The sequence below is a fragment of the Rhinoraja longicauda genome, chromosome 2 (assembly GCF_053455715.1).
Source record: "Rhinoraja longicauda isolate Sanriku21f chromosome 2, sRhiLon1.1, whole genome shotgun sequence".
Taxonomy (NCBI): domain Eukaryota; kingdom Metazoa; phylum Chordata; class Chondrichthyes; order Rajiformes; family Arhynchobatidae; genus Rhinoraja; species Rhinoraja longicauda.
In genome coordinates this window covers 35,072,281-35,087,023 of record NC_135954.1, presented here as the reverse complement: position 1 = coordinate 35,087,023, position 14,743 = coordinate 35,072,281, and the positions used below count along the sequence as shown (strand labels likewise).

At 42.0% G+C, this 14,743-nt stretch overlaps 1 protein-coding gene across 1 annotated transcript in view; it reads left to right on the top strand.

Moving 5' to 3' along the window:
• Positions 1 to 14,743, top strand: part of itga8 (integrin, alpha 8) — a 222,036-nt gene that overhangs the window by 141,768 nt on the left and 65,525 nt on the right. Inside the window, exons 24-25 of the mRNA XM_078417154.1 lie at positions 6,311 to 6,416; positions 7,672 to 7,830. Coding sequence (XP_078273280.1) covers positions 6,311 to 6,416; positions 7,672 to 7,830 — 265 coding nt within the window. The remainder of the gene's footprint in view (positions 1 to 6,310; positions 6,417 to 7,671; positions 7,831 to 14,743) is intronic.

Genomic DNA, 14,743 nt, shown 5'->3' with positions numbered 1-14,743 from the left:
TCTTGGCTTTGCAGGGATTGGAGGGTGAAAGATCACGTACAAGTGGAGGAGATTAGTTTAACTTGGCATCAGATTCAGTATGGACATTGTGGGCTGAAGTAGATGCAAAGTGCTGGACTAATTCAGCAGGTCAGGCAGCATCTCTGGAGGAAAAGGATTAGTGACATTTCGAGTTGGGACCCTTCTTCAGACACAATGAGCTTGTGGGCATGTGGCCTGAAGGGCCTGTTTCTGTGCTGCACTGTTCTTTTTTCAATGGATTAGAGTTCTCAGTGTTTTCCTCCATGCTTACTGACATTGCCAGCTAAACAATAGAGTCTACACATTCCTGTGATAGGCCTGTTCTGCAGTCTTAATGTGCTGATTGGTTGTTTTTGCAGCTTCTCCTCGTAGTTTCATAATTTTCTTCTTCCATTTTGAATCTGTAGACTTGTTTTCACGAGCCATGAAATCATTTGGGATGCAAAAGGCAACGGATAACTGCAAATTCTTGCCTTCTTCCTTTGAAGTTGCATTTCCAAGTTTTCTTTTTGATCTCGATTCAGCAAGCTATCCTTCCTGTAAATGCTGCTTGGGTTTATTTGATCAAATTACAGTACATTCAAAAATATTTGCAATGGCATTCTCAACAAACTTCTAGACATGTTGTGAAGCAAAGACTACATTTCTGGCACACAAATATATTTTGCTTGAGACTGCGTAGAAAATGCAGTGCAATTTTGTGCTGATTCTAATCATCAGCATAAAGTTTGTAAACCAGCTTCATTTCTTTCCGGTCATGTCCCTTTATTCTGGAATTTCTGATATTATCTTATCAGTAATTGTTTTTAGTAGCAGCACGCTGGGAGATAGGAATGTTAATTAAAATAGGGTTTTTTTCAAAAAGAATATGATATTTGATAAAGGATCCTTCCATGAACTTAAAGCATATAACTCTTATGATTTTCAACAGTTAGCCAATCACAAATCAGAATAAAATTAATAACAGAAAATGTTGGAAACACTCAGTAGGTCAGGAAGCATCTGTGGAGAAACTAAGTTAATTTTCATAGGAAAATAACTGCAGATGCTGGTACAAATCGAAGGTATCACAAAATGCTGGAGTAACTCAGCGGGTCAGGCAGCATCTCTGGAGAGAAGGAATGGGTGACGTTTTGGGTCGAGACCATTCTTCAGACTGATGTCAGGGGGGGCGGGACAAAGAAAGGATATAGGTGGAGACAGGAAGACAGTGGGAGAACTGGGATGGGGGAGGGGAAGAGAGGGACAGAGGAACTATCAAAAGTTAGAGAAGTCAATGTTTATACCGCTGGGTTAATGTTTCAGGTCAGAGGCCTTTCATCAGAACAGGAAAAGTAGGAAAGTATGTTACATTTGAGTTGCAGAGAAGTTAGGGAAGGGATAGAGAGGACAAGTGGACATACCTCTGGCATTTGGGTAGAAAGTAGCAATCAACAGATTGGGGAGGTAGGAGAGGCCACTCTCTGGCAGGAAGAGAGGTCTACTGGCTTCTTAACTTAGTCTTCCTCTAATTCTTAAGAATGAGAAATAAACAGGAGGGTGAACTGCTTACCATATCAGCAAAGTTAGGTTAACAGTTCAGTTCAAAAAGGATTAAGAGAATAGGAGGCGCGTCTCTTGGGCGGCACAGTGGTGCAAATGGTAGAGCTGTCTCACATTGGCAGAGACCCTAGTTCAACCCTGATCTCGAGTGCTGTCTGCACATTCTCCCGTGACTGCATGGCTTTCCTCTTGATGCTCCAGTTTCCTCCGACATTCCACAGATGTGAGAGTTTGTAGGTCACTTGGCCTCTGTAGTTAGCCCCTAGACTGCAGAGTGAATGGATGTACAAGTGGGATAACATAGAACTAATGTCAATGGGTGGACTCAGTGGGCTGAAGGGCCTGTTTCCAGACTGTATCTTTCTACCAATCAATTCAATCATTTAAAATGAGCATGGAGAGGGTGTAAAGGAATATCAGTGCAAACTTTCAAAATGCTTCAGTAATTAAGTATAGTGAGGGAAGAGGTAGAAATAGAAGAGGCAGCTAAATTCATGGTCTCAGATTTCAGGATAATGAGGTTTAAAGCTTGTTGCACACTATTGGAAGGGAGTATGAAGACAGGCTCGATAGGGTGCAAATTAGCAGTATTCAGTGCTCTCCTGAAACTCTCAAGAAATTGAATGTAATTTTCTCATTCAGAGTTTAGTTTAGAAATACAGCATAGAAACAGGCCTTTCGGCCCACCGAGTCCACACTGACCATCGATCACCCACTTTTGTATGCGCTCCCTACAAACCGGGGGTAATTTACAGCGACCGATTAACCTACAAACCCACACCTCTTTGCGATGTGGGAAGAAACCGGGGGGGAAAACACACATGGTCACAGGGAGAACTTTACTGGCTTTACCAAATACACCACTGTGCTGCTCCTGACACTCGATTGAATATCTATCCACCAAATAATTGCCACAATCTGCATCTGGTGTATGTAATGTCCACTGGGTGTATTTCACTAAATCTCCAACGTTATTTCAACAGCATTTTTCTTCCGGTGACATTTGTGACTGCCAATACCAGCGACCGTAGTATTGTAGGGCTGCCATCGCCTCAGGGTTTCTCTCCAATTCATGTCCCATGCTGGACATGAATTGGACACATAATCCCTTGATTGTTTCTGGGTTTAGTTTAGTTTAGTGACACAGCGTGGAAACAGGCCCTTCAGCCCATTGAGTCCACGCCGACCAACGTTCCCTCTTCACTAGCAAAGATACTAGAGGAACAAGATGGACCACTCCGTTGAAATCGCCTATACTGAAGTGTACTACGCATAGGAGCACAACGTCCACCATTTTAGTAGGCAAAACCCGCCATTCGCTATGCCTCTCGCAGTGTAATCAGTGTTTTGGGGGAACAGTATGTGTGATGATACCATTAAAATTCAGAATATATCTCATCTATCAATTCACAGATTTTTGTTATTTTTCTTTTAAAATGTTTCTGCACGTTTCTACCTACCAAAATGGCGCCATGACATACTACAGTTTTTAGGGTCGAGTGATCTATCTTGCTCCTCTAGTATCGTTGTTCACTCGCACTATCCTAGACACCAGGGACAATTTACAATTCTTACCGAAGCCAATTAACCTGCAAACTTGTACATCTTTGGAATGTGTGAGGAAACCGGAGTACCAGGAGAAAATCCATGCAGTCACGAGGAGAACGTAGAAACTCCATACAGATAGTACCCATAATCAAGATCGAACGTCGGTCTCTGGAGCTTGAAAGCCGCAACTCCACCAATGTGGCACCCAACGATTGGTATCATGAAATTGAATTGAATTGAAATATCAGGCATAGAAACAGTCCCTTAGGCCCACTGTCCACATTGTCCATTGATTATCTGTTCACACTAGTGTGTTATCCCACCTTCTCATCCACTCCCTACATATTAGCGGCAATTTATAGTGGCCAATTAGCCTACAAACCTAAATGTCATTGGGATGTGGGAGGAAAGCAGAGCACCTGGAGGAAATCCACGCGGTCAGGCGGGGAACAAGCAAACTCCAGACAAACAGCACCCGATGTCAGGATTGAGTCTGGTCTCTGTGGCAAAGTGTGGCATAAGAAAGCAAGCCTGCAACTCTCTACCTGTGTGAGCATCTCCATGGTAAAAGCTGCAGTTATCAATCTATGGTCTTAATCATATCATATCATCATATATATACAGCCGGAAACAGGCCTTTTCGGCCCTCCAAGTCCGTGCCGCCCAGCGATCCCCGTACATTAACACTATCCTACACCCACTAGGGCCAATTTTTTTTTTTTTAACATTTACCCAGCCAATTAACCTACATACCTGTACGTCTTTGGTGTGGGAGGAAACCGAAGATCTCGGAGAAAACCCACGCAGGTCACGGGGAGAACGTACAAACTCCTTACAGTGCAGCACCCGTAGTCAGGATCGAACCTGAGTCTCCGGCGCTGCATTCGCTGTAAAGCAGCAACTCTACCGCTGCGCTACCGTGCCGCCCAGAGTGTACCTTCCCAGAGTGGGAAATGGCCAGTAAACCACATCTTATGTCATTTTCTTTCAGAAGCATATTTAGTTTCAATAGCAAGGTGAGGACATCTTTTCAGAAAATGAAACATATTTGAATCTATGTTTTTTTTTCCTGTATTTTTTCTGATCAGCGGCTAATCTAATGGCTGTGATCAGAGAAACAGGGTGGGTGACGCTTCGGGTCGGGACCCTTCCTCTGACTGGAGAGGTGTCCCGATCTGAGTCATCACCCATCCTTTCACTCCAGCACGGTGGCGCAGCGGTAGAGGTGTTGCCTTACAGCGAATGCAGCGCCGGAGACTCAGGTTCGATCCTGACTACGGGCGGCGTCTGTATGGAGTTTGTACGTTCTCCCCGTGACCTGCATGGGTTTTCTCCAAGACCTTCGGTATCCTCCCACACTCCAAAGACGTACAGGTATGTAGGTTAATTGGCTGGGCAAATGTAAAAATTGTCCCTAGTGGGTGCAGGATAGTGTTAGCGGGGATCGCTGGGCGGTGTGGACCCGGTGGGCCGAAGGGCCTGTTTCTGCGCTGTATCTCTAAATCTAAATCTAAATCTAAAAAAAATCCAGAGATACTGTAACACTGAGTTACCCCAGCACTTTGTGTCTATCTTCACCAGCATCTGCAGTAACTTTCTACACTAATATGTGATGCTGGATGCTTTCTTCTTTATTTGAGATGAAAGAATGAAACTGGAAAAATAAATATTTCATGAAAAAAAATATCGAAGGCTTTAATAATAGTAGAAACCTCTGTTTTAAACATTGCATCTATTAGGAGCAGAGGTCGGCTCCAGAGATGATCTTGCTTTGTTGCTTTAATATCTCTTTCCCCACTTTTCTGTGTATGTTCTCAACTATGCGTTTTCACAGCCACATCAGTCCTCTGAGTGCCTCTTGAATGAGGCCGTTTCATTTTGCCTGGAAGCTTATTTCAAGTATTGATAATTGTTTTACTTTAAGAACTTCCCCTTGGTGATTATCCCAAACTTTTGTCTCAATGGTTCTAACATGTTTCTTTTTTAAATTGATTAGCAGTGCTGCAAATGCACGTCTATTAAAATCTTGTAAAAGTCCACTCTCACCTATCCCTGTCATCTGGTTTTCTGGTTAAGGAGAAACACCCCCCCCCTTGTGGACTTTGTACCCTTCTTTACACTTTGCTTTACTTTTGTCTCCAGGAAATCTGCTGACCAAAACATTAGACACACTGCAATCTGATATTCTTTGGCTCACTGCAAACTAACCCAGTAAAGGCAATGCAGGGAAACACTCTATTGCTTTTCACTGTATCCATTTTATTTGCAAACTGGCATTTACTCGGTGGAAGGATGAAAATTCTTACATATTTTCCCATCAGCTTAGAAATAATTTTATGACACAAAGAAATTAACACTCCAGAATGCAAAAGCAACAAATTCCAAAGAAGATGATCATTATAATATCACGTCTTAGATTCATAGGGCAACTGTTGGCTTTAAGTGAATGAAAGTATCTTACATTACCTGGAATTGTAGTGAATCATAAATGTGAGGAAAGAGGTCAACTAAAGATTAAGAAATTGCAAAGAAAAACAAACTTTGCTTCACGACATGACTGCAAACTGGGATGATTGGAGAGACTTCATATCACTTAAACAGGAAGGACATACCACAGGGATTACGCCCACACATACAACCAGAATGTGAAATAGCTGGTGTTTCAAAATGATCAGAAGTGCATAACAATGAAACTACAAAGAAAAATATAATTCACAACGGTATAGAAGTTCTGTTCAAACTATCCAGTAACAATGTGAGTGATTTAAAAAAAAAAGAATGGATTAAATATAGTTACGGCTATTATTTGAGAAGGAAAGAATACATTATTACTTTTGAGAAATTGTTTACTTTGCAGTTTGAAAATGGGAACAGGGATGGAAGGGAAATCTGTTTTTCTCTGTGTGGTTAGTCTGATTTTAATTAGTTGAATTGCCATGGAGAGAATAGGGAAAGCATTCCTTTAACAGACTTTTACCTTGTATCATTTGAGTCTGGATGAATGAAAACATGCTTTCTTTTTACTCTAACATTGCGTGTGATGTTGTCTTAACGGGTTTTTGTTGAGGCTTCTTTTTATTTGAAACAACTGCCTCGCCTTGTTTTCCTGTTTATTACATGCGTTATATTTTTCTCATGCTCATGAGAACGTTGTCTGCAGCTTGACCGCAAAGACTAAGCAATTGTGTTCTTGTGATAGGGTGTCCCATCCTGAGCAAATCTTCTTGCCCATCTCTGACTGGAAGGTTAAAGAAAAACCCAAGAAAGAGGAGCACATTGGACCACTAGTTCAGCATGTTTTTGAAGTGAGTTCTCTTTCTAATAAAACAAAAACGTCCTTACGATTATTTTGATGGATGCCTGAAGAGTAATTATGAAGTCATGAAATAGAATATCTGATGACAAAAGACTGGTTCATTCAGATTTAAATCAATACAATGCCATGAACATATGTATGACACATGTTAAATAATTCATTCCAGATTCTATACCATGACGGTTATTTTAAAAGTAAAATGGTGCTTTTGAAAGAAACTTCAATACCCCCTTTAAACTTCACAGTTACAAAATGATTTCATGGGCTTCATTTTTTAAAACATTTTAGTTCACCCTCCCCATTCATAGTTGAGACAATGTTGCTCTTCTTTTAATTGTGACACAGACATGAAAGAGATATTTTCTGATGATGTAAAAGGGCTAACTTGGCTTGACAAGCGATGTATATCGGAAAATTACTCTTCCCCCAGCCTCAAATTTGCCATCGTCATGTGCCGAGATGTTTTTCACCATTTTGCCAGAGTAAAGATTTTAAGGGATAAAAACTGATCGTACAAGGAATGGGTTCTTACCCACGAAGTATCTGAGTGCGAGTCTATTTGTTCAACAAAAAAAAGACGGTGAGAAAATAAGTGAATAAAATGCTAATGGACTTACTTTTGATGCTAATTCCCCATAAACCGCTAATGTTAAACAACCACTGCTAATTAATGAGCTCTGTACATCTGAGGTACATTATGTAGTGAAGTCTTTGGTTTCTTACTCTAGTAATAGGATGATAAAATGAAAAACACAAAGTGCTGCAGGGACTCAGCAGGTCGGGCAGCATCTGCGCAGGGAATGGACTGATGAAGTTTCGGGTCGGGACCCCACTTCCAACAAGTGCCCAACCCAAAATAATGTTTGTGCATTCCCCTCAGAGTTGTTGTCCGATCTGCTTAGTTCCTACAGCACCTCGTGTTTTGCTCAAAATTCCAGAATCTGCAGTTTTTGATTAAAAAAAAGAAATATGGCCAAGCATTTAGTTATTTTACACAGAATGCCACGGACACATTCTTTGCCCAGGCTCAAGAGTTTAAAGAATTTGAGAGTTATCATCAAAAGCACCATTTTACTTTTTTTTTTATTAACCCATCTACGCTTTCAAAAGCTTCTTGGGTGATATTTTCCTCAGCATTGTATTATGAGAAGCAGTTATGTTGGCCTTCTGCTATGTATACTATTGACATCCTGCTTTGAGTTATTAACAGGAAAGCATGCAATTATTCTCCAACATTTGTTCAGCTGCACAACAGTGGGCCGAGTGCAATCAACGCTGCGATCATGGAAGTGGGCTGGCCGACACGTTACCGGGGCGAGCATCTACTGTACATCTTACAGATGCAAACAGTTGGACCTATACACTGCCACATGAACGCCACAGTTAATCCACTGCAGCTAGAGGTAGGAATCACTTTACCATTTTCTATAAATGATTTATATATAGTAATTGATTCAACGTCTGTGGAGTAAAACCTGGGAAGGTATTAAGCACTCAGTGTCTTCTCAAGTGTCCAGGTCAAATGAATTTTGGAAAATGATCATTTATGTGATTTAACTATTCCAAACCATGATGGTTGCAGCTGATTGATGTGATTTATTTTTAAAGTGCACACTTGCTATGTGAAGTTAAGGAAAAATGATTTTACATCTGTAACGGCAGGTGTGCAGAAGTGTAGGTAATGCAGGATTGGGAAGGGTTCCTTATGCTCTGTTGTACAGTCAATGGATTCATATTTGAAACAAATCTAACACCACATAATTCAAGTTAAATTGATTGGACACTGTTCAGAACAGCATGGATCCTGCATACTTATCATATAACCCTATATTGGTTCAGTTTCAAACTTGGGTGATGATAAAACACGAGCGGCAACAAATGGCTTCCTGTCCAAGTTAAATACTGATACTGTTAATGCTAGTTACACTGATATTGTTTAATTTGATGGTCATAATCAAAACTTGATGTTTTGGTAATTTTTTTGTTCTTCAGTGTTAAAGTTAATGATTGGTGTGGACAATACATTCCAATTACAGAAAGATTTTGCTGAGGGAAAGATTAGGAAATATTGCTGTTCACAGGCACTTGGGCGCATTGCACCGAAAGCTAGTGAGCAGGTGTAGAAGGTATTTAGGAAAGCTAATGGTATGTCGGCCTTTATCACTGGAGGATCTGAGTGTAAGACTAAGGACGTGTTTCTACAGTTATTTCAGACTTTGGTGAGTCTACATCTGGAACATAGTGTACAGTTTTGATTGGCATAAACAAAGATATAGACAATAGACAATAAGTGCAGGAGTAGGCCATTCGGCCCTTCGAGCCACCACCACCATTCAATGTGATCATGGCTGATCATTCACAATCTGTACTCCGTTCCTGCCTTCTCCCCATACCTCCTGACTCCACTATCTTTAAGAGCTCTATCTAGCTCTCTCTTGAAAGCATCCAGAGAATTAGCCTCCACTGCCTTCTGAGGCAGAGAATTCCACAGATTTACAACTCTCTGACTGAAAAAGTTTTTGCTCATCTCCATTCTAAATGGCCTACCCCTTATTCTTAAACTGTGGCCCCTGGTTCTGGACTCCCCTGACATTGGGAACATGGTTCCTGCCTCTAACGTGTCCAATCCCTTCATAATCTTATATGTTTCAATAAGATCCCCTCTCATCCTTCGAAATTCTAGCGTATACAAGCCTAGTCGCTCCAGTCTTTCAACATACGACAGTCCTGCCATTCCGGGAATTAACTTAGTGAACCTACACTGCATGCCCTCAATAGCAAGAATATCCTTCTTCAAATTTGGAGACCAAAACTGCACACAGTATTCCAGGTGCGGTCTCACTAGGGCCCTGTACAACTGCAGAAGGACCTCTTAGTTCCTATACTCAACTCCTCTTGTCATAAAGGCCAACATTCCATTAGCTTTCTTCACTGCCTGCTGTACCTGCATGCTAACTTTAAGTAACTGATGAACAAGGACACCCAGATCTCTTTGTACTTCCCCATTTCCTAACTTGACACCATTCAGATAATAATCTGCCTTCCTGTTCTTATCACCAAAGTGGATAACCTCACACTTATCCACATTAAACTGCATCTGCCATGCACCTGCCCACTCACACAACTTGTCCAAGTCACCCTGCATCCTCATAGCATCCTCCTCACAGTTCACACTGCACCCAGCTTTGTGTCATCCGCAAATTTGCTAATGTTACTTTTAATCCCTTCATCAAAGTCCTCTTTGTAGAAAATGCACCATAATTATTCCTGGGATTGGGGGAATCTGTCAAATGAGGAAAGACTCCACAGGCTAAGCAGCCCTCTTTTCTCTCAGAGTTCAGACGAATGAGAGGTCACCTCACTGAAAATTACAGCATCCTGGAAGATTCAATATGGTAGATACAGTGAGGATGTTTTCCCTGGTAGGGTGTTTGGAAATACAGGTCACAGTTTCAAATTGAGGGATAGGCCATCTTAGATGGAAATAAGGAGATTCTTCATTCAAAGCAGAGGGAATCTTTGCAATTCTCCCCCTTTTCTGGAGGACTGTGATGGCTCAATTATTATGTTGAACACAGAATTCATTCTGGCTATTAAGAAACATTTAGACAGGTACATGGATAGGACAAGTTTAGAGGGATATGGGCCAAATGCAGGCAGGTGGGACTAGTGCAAATGGGACGTGTGGGCAAGTTGGGCCAAAGGGCCTGTTTCCACACTGTAGGACTCTATGACTCTATGACTAAATGAAGGGATATGGAGATGGGTCAAGAAAAAGTTATTGAGCTAGGAGATCAGCTGTATTATGACTGAGAGTGTAAAAGGTGAAAGGTGAAAGGAGCTAGCAAGCAATGGGTGATAATGGGTGATAAGCAAAAGAAAAAGGCGTATACTATCCTGCTCCTACTGCCTGAAGAAGGGTCCCGACCCAAAACGTCACCCATCTTTTTTGTCCAGACCTGACCCGCTGAGTTACTCCAGCACTTTATGTCTATCTTTGGTGTAAACTAGCATCTACAGCTCCTTGTTTCAGCTGCTCTCCTGTTGAATGGTGGAGTAAATTTGAGCACCAGGATGGTATATCCCACTACCTTTTCTTATCGCTTATCACCTATTGCTTGCTCACCTTATACACTCTCAATCGTTATGCAGGGTCTCCACCCAAAACGTCAACCATCCCTCTGCCTCCACAGAGTTCCTTCAGTAGTTTATAATTTGCTCCAGATTCCAACATCTGCACCCTCTCTTGTCTCCTTTTTCTTATGTTCTTCGTTAATAATGTGCAAATATATTATGAGATGAAAATATAAATATTCAAAAGAAATGAACATAAAATGTAAAGTGGAAATAAGAAATGTGGATGCATATCAGTTAGTTACGGGTGGAACACAGTAGATTTTTAAATCTTTATAATTTGGGTAGTAATTATCTTTGAAAAGAATGTCGAGAGGCCAATGGGACTGCATTTCAGTGTCCACATGGTAATCATGTCCCTGTCTTTCCCTGATAAAGTTTAGTATTACAGTGATAAAGACCAAAAATGAGCTCCAGGTTGGCCTGGTACAAATGTACAGAGAATATAGGTTTAGCTTTTCATTAACCAGCAGTGATATGAACATAGAACATAGAACACCACAGCACAGGAACAAGCCCTTCAGCCAACAAGATCTGTGCTGAATATAATGCCAAGACCATCTCCTATCTGCCTTGCAATGATCCACATCCCTCCATTCCTTGAATATCCGTGTTCCTATCCACAAGCTTCTTAAATGACACTATCATATCTACCACCATCACCACTCTTGCAGTGAGCTCCAGGCACTCACCATGTCCTGTAAAAAAAATTGCCCCACGCACCTCCTTTAAACTTTGCCCCTTTCACCTTAAAGCTATGCTCCCCTAATATTTGATATTTTTATTTTGGGGAAAAAGGTTGTCACTGTCTACCCTATTATGCCTCTCATAAATGTATATCCTTCTATCAGGTCTCCCCTCAGCCTTTAGCATTGCAGGGAAAACAATCTGAGACTGTCCAAACTCTCCCGAAAGCTAATATCCTTTAATCCAGGCATCATTCTGATAAACATCTTCTGCACCCTTCCAAATTCCTCGCATGCTTCCTGTATTGGGGCGACCAGAACGGCATGCAATAATCCAAATGCAGCCTAAACAAATTCATATAATGGGAAACATCTTCCATTGTGAATAAAGTATGTAGCACTTGTAGAGAATCACAAAGGTATGATCATGTTCGGCTTAACATCTGATGATACCATGAGAAATCTAAAAATGAAATGAAGCAAATGCGATTTCAAATAGTTTCAAATCATTCGCAATAAAAATGTGGAAATCCATTTAGATTATTTATTCAGAAAACACTTTCTTCTCTACATATTGTATAATAACCAACTACCTCTGAAATGATTTCAAGGTTTTAATTAAAACAATTGGGTGTCTGGGAGAAGACTGTTCCCAAGTTATTCTTGACTAATCTGAGCCTGTGATTTCATACCCTTATGACCAAGATTCATTGAAACACCAACCTGGATGCAAATTTTCCAATAATGGTTTAAAATGTTACAAGCAATTCTCTTTGTTGCTCATGGGTAAAAATCACACAGTTCTGAATGTTCTCAATTTTGTGTCATTACTCCAATGTAGCTTTGATGGAAATGTGATAGAATATTGCTTAATGAGGTTCGCTCAACATTTATGGAGGGTATAAAGTGCCGGAGAACTCTGGCACTTAGTGCCTTTTTTAAACAAGCACATCTAGTTGTTTGTGCCTACACTTATGAAGATATTACTGTCAAGAGTGTTTAATTGCCAAATGCACCAGGACCTAAACAATGTAATTCCTACTTGCTTCAGGTTTACAAGCACATTAAATACAATAACACAACAATAAGGATACAATGGATCAATTATCAGTGATTAATTATATTAACCAGTCGAACATTTTATACCTGTTTAAGAGGGGAATGTCCACAGGGGACACCTGCACTACTTATTTGCACTTATTGCCCTTCCTGGTGTTCACCCATGACCTTTTTTTCTATACCTGTATCATGACCTACTCGTTAGCATACAAGCTATGACATTTTCCACATTCTGGATGCTCCACAGCGAGTCTAACCACAGTTCCAGCTGCTCCCTGCAGTCAGGAGACGCTTCCCTCAGATGATGTCACTCGACACATTAGAAACATCCTCGGTCTCTCATGTACTATAGGAGGAGCATCCACTGTGCTAGACTCTATATCCTTCCACTAGGAAAAAGAAGAAAGAAACCTTACCAGATCACTACTCATGCTCCTTGCCATAGCCTATACACACCAAAGTCCAATGCTTGCCAAAGCCCACGGTCAGCAAAACCTGCGCTCACCAAAACTCATGCTCACCAGTCCACGTTCACCAAAACCCGTAGTCATCAAAACTCGCACTCTCGAAAGCTCACAATCACCAAAACCTGTGCTCACCAATACACGCTCACCAATACACGCTCACCAATACTTGCTCACCAGTACTCGCTCACCAATACTCACACACCGAAGGTATTTATTCACAAAATGCTGGAGTAACTCAGCAGGTCAGGCAGCATCTCAGGAGAGAAGGAATGGGTGACGTTTCGGGTCGAGACCCTTCTTCAGACTGATGTCAGGGGGGCGGGACAAAGGAAGGATATAGGTGGAGACAGGAAGATAGAGGGATATCTGGGAAGGGGAGGGGAAGAGAGGGACAGAGGAACTATCTAAATTTGGAGAAGTCGATGTTCATACCACTGGGCTGCAAGCCGCCCAGGCGAAATATGAGGTGCTGTTCCTCCAATTTCCGGTGGGCCTCACTATGGCACTGGAGGAGGCCCATGACAGAAAGGTCAGACTGGGAATGGGAGGGGGAGTTGAAGTGCTCAGCCACCGGGAGATTGGCAGAGTGCAAGGATCGCAATCACCAAAACTCGCGTTCGCCAAAACGCATAATCACAAAAGCCCGTTCGCCAAAACCTGCAATCGCCAAAACTCTCGCTCACCAAAACTCTCACTCACCAAAGCCTGACGCTCATCAAAGCCCCAATGCTTTTCTACATTGCTGCTGCCTCTTGGACTTGATTCTCTTTCCGCTCTATCCGGCATTCCTTTTATACAATATCCTGCGGAATTTTTTTCTCAGAGTCATAACTGTCTTGAAGTCTTTACTTTGGAGACTTATGGAGGTGCAGTCATTCAATATAATCAAGGCAGTGATGGACAGATATTGAACTACAAGAGATATGGAGGGGAGCATGGCAAAGTGGTGTTGAGTTCAACATTGGAGTCGCCATGATCTCACTGAATGGCAGAGCAGTTTAGTCCTGCTCCAGTTTCTTGTTTTTACGTAATCTGCCTCTGTGCCTTGCCCCCAGAGATCATTTGGAGATTGGCAGAGTGCAAGGATTGTGGTCAGCTGACAGTGCACCAGTTGACATTCTTTGGTTGACATTTCCATCATCTCATCAGTGCATGAGGCATTATGTTCCGAAGGCATTTAAAGGCTCATTTAAAAGTAAAATCAATGCAAGAGTGCATGCAGTGCCTGAGGGGTGTCCTGTGGTTGGTGTGGAAGGACTTGAATACAAGCTAGTTCATTATGAGTTGAAAGCAGCTCTTGGGGGTTCTGTGGAGTTGGAAGGAATATTTCTGTTCCTCCTGACTCATCAGATTTAAAAAGAACCTCAGCTATCAGATGGTGGCCTCTTGGTAGACTGCAAGTGACTGCCAACATTAACATAGCTGAGAGTCTAGCTGAGAAAAGCAAGAGAAAAAAAAACCTAAACTGCAGATGATGGAAGCTGAAACAAAAACAAATCTTCTGCAGTTGCAGGAGAAAGTTCCTGGGGAGGGGGTGGTTCGAGTGGGAAGGGATGAGTGAACCAAGGAGTTTGAGGGAGTGGTCTTTGCAGAAGGGGAAAAGGGATGGGGATGGAAAGATGTGACTGGTGGTGGGATCACATTGGAGGTGAAGGAAATGTTGGGGAATGGAATGATATGTTGGATGCGGGGGCTGCTGGGGTGAAAGATAAGTTCCAGGGGAAAGATACGTTCTGGGGGGGGGGAGGGGGAGGGAGTGCAAGATCAAACTCCGTCTGCAACCCCTTGGTTCACTCATCCCTTCCCACCCAAACCACCCCCTTACCACAGGAGATGTAACAGCTGTCCCTATACCTCCTCCCACCCCTCCTTCTAGGGACCCCAGCAGTATTTCCAGGTGAGACAGAGCTTCACATGCACCTCCTCTGACATCATCTACTACATCTGGTATTCCCGATGTGGCCTCCTGT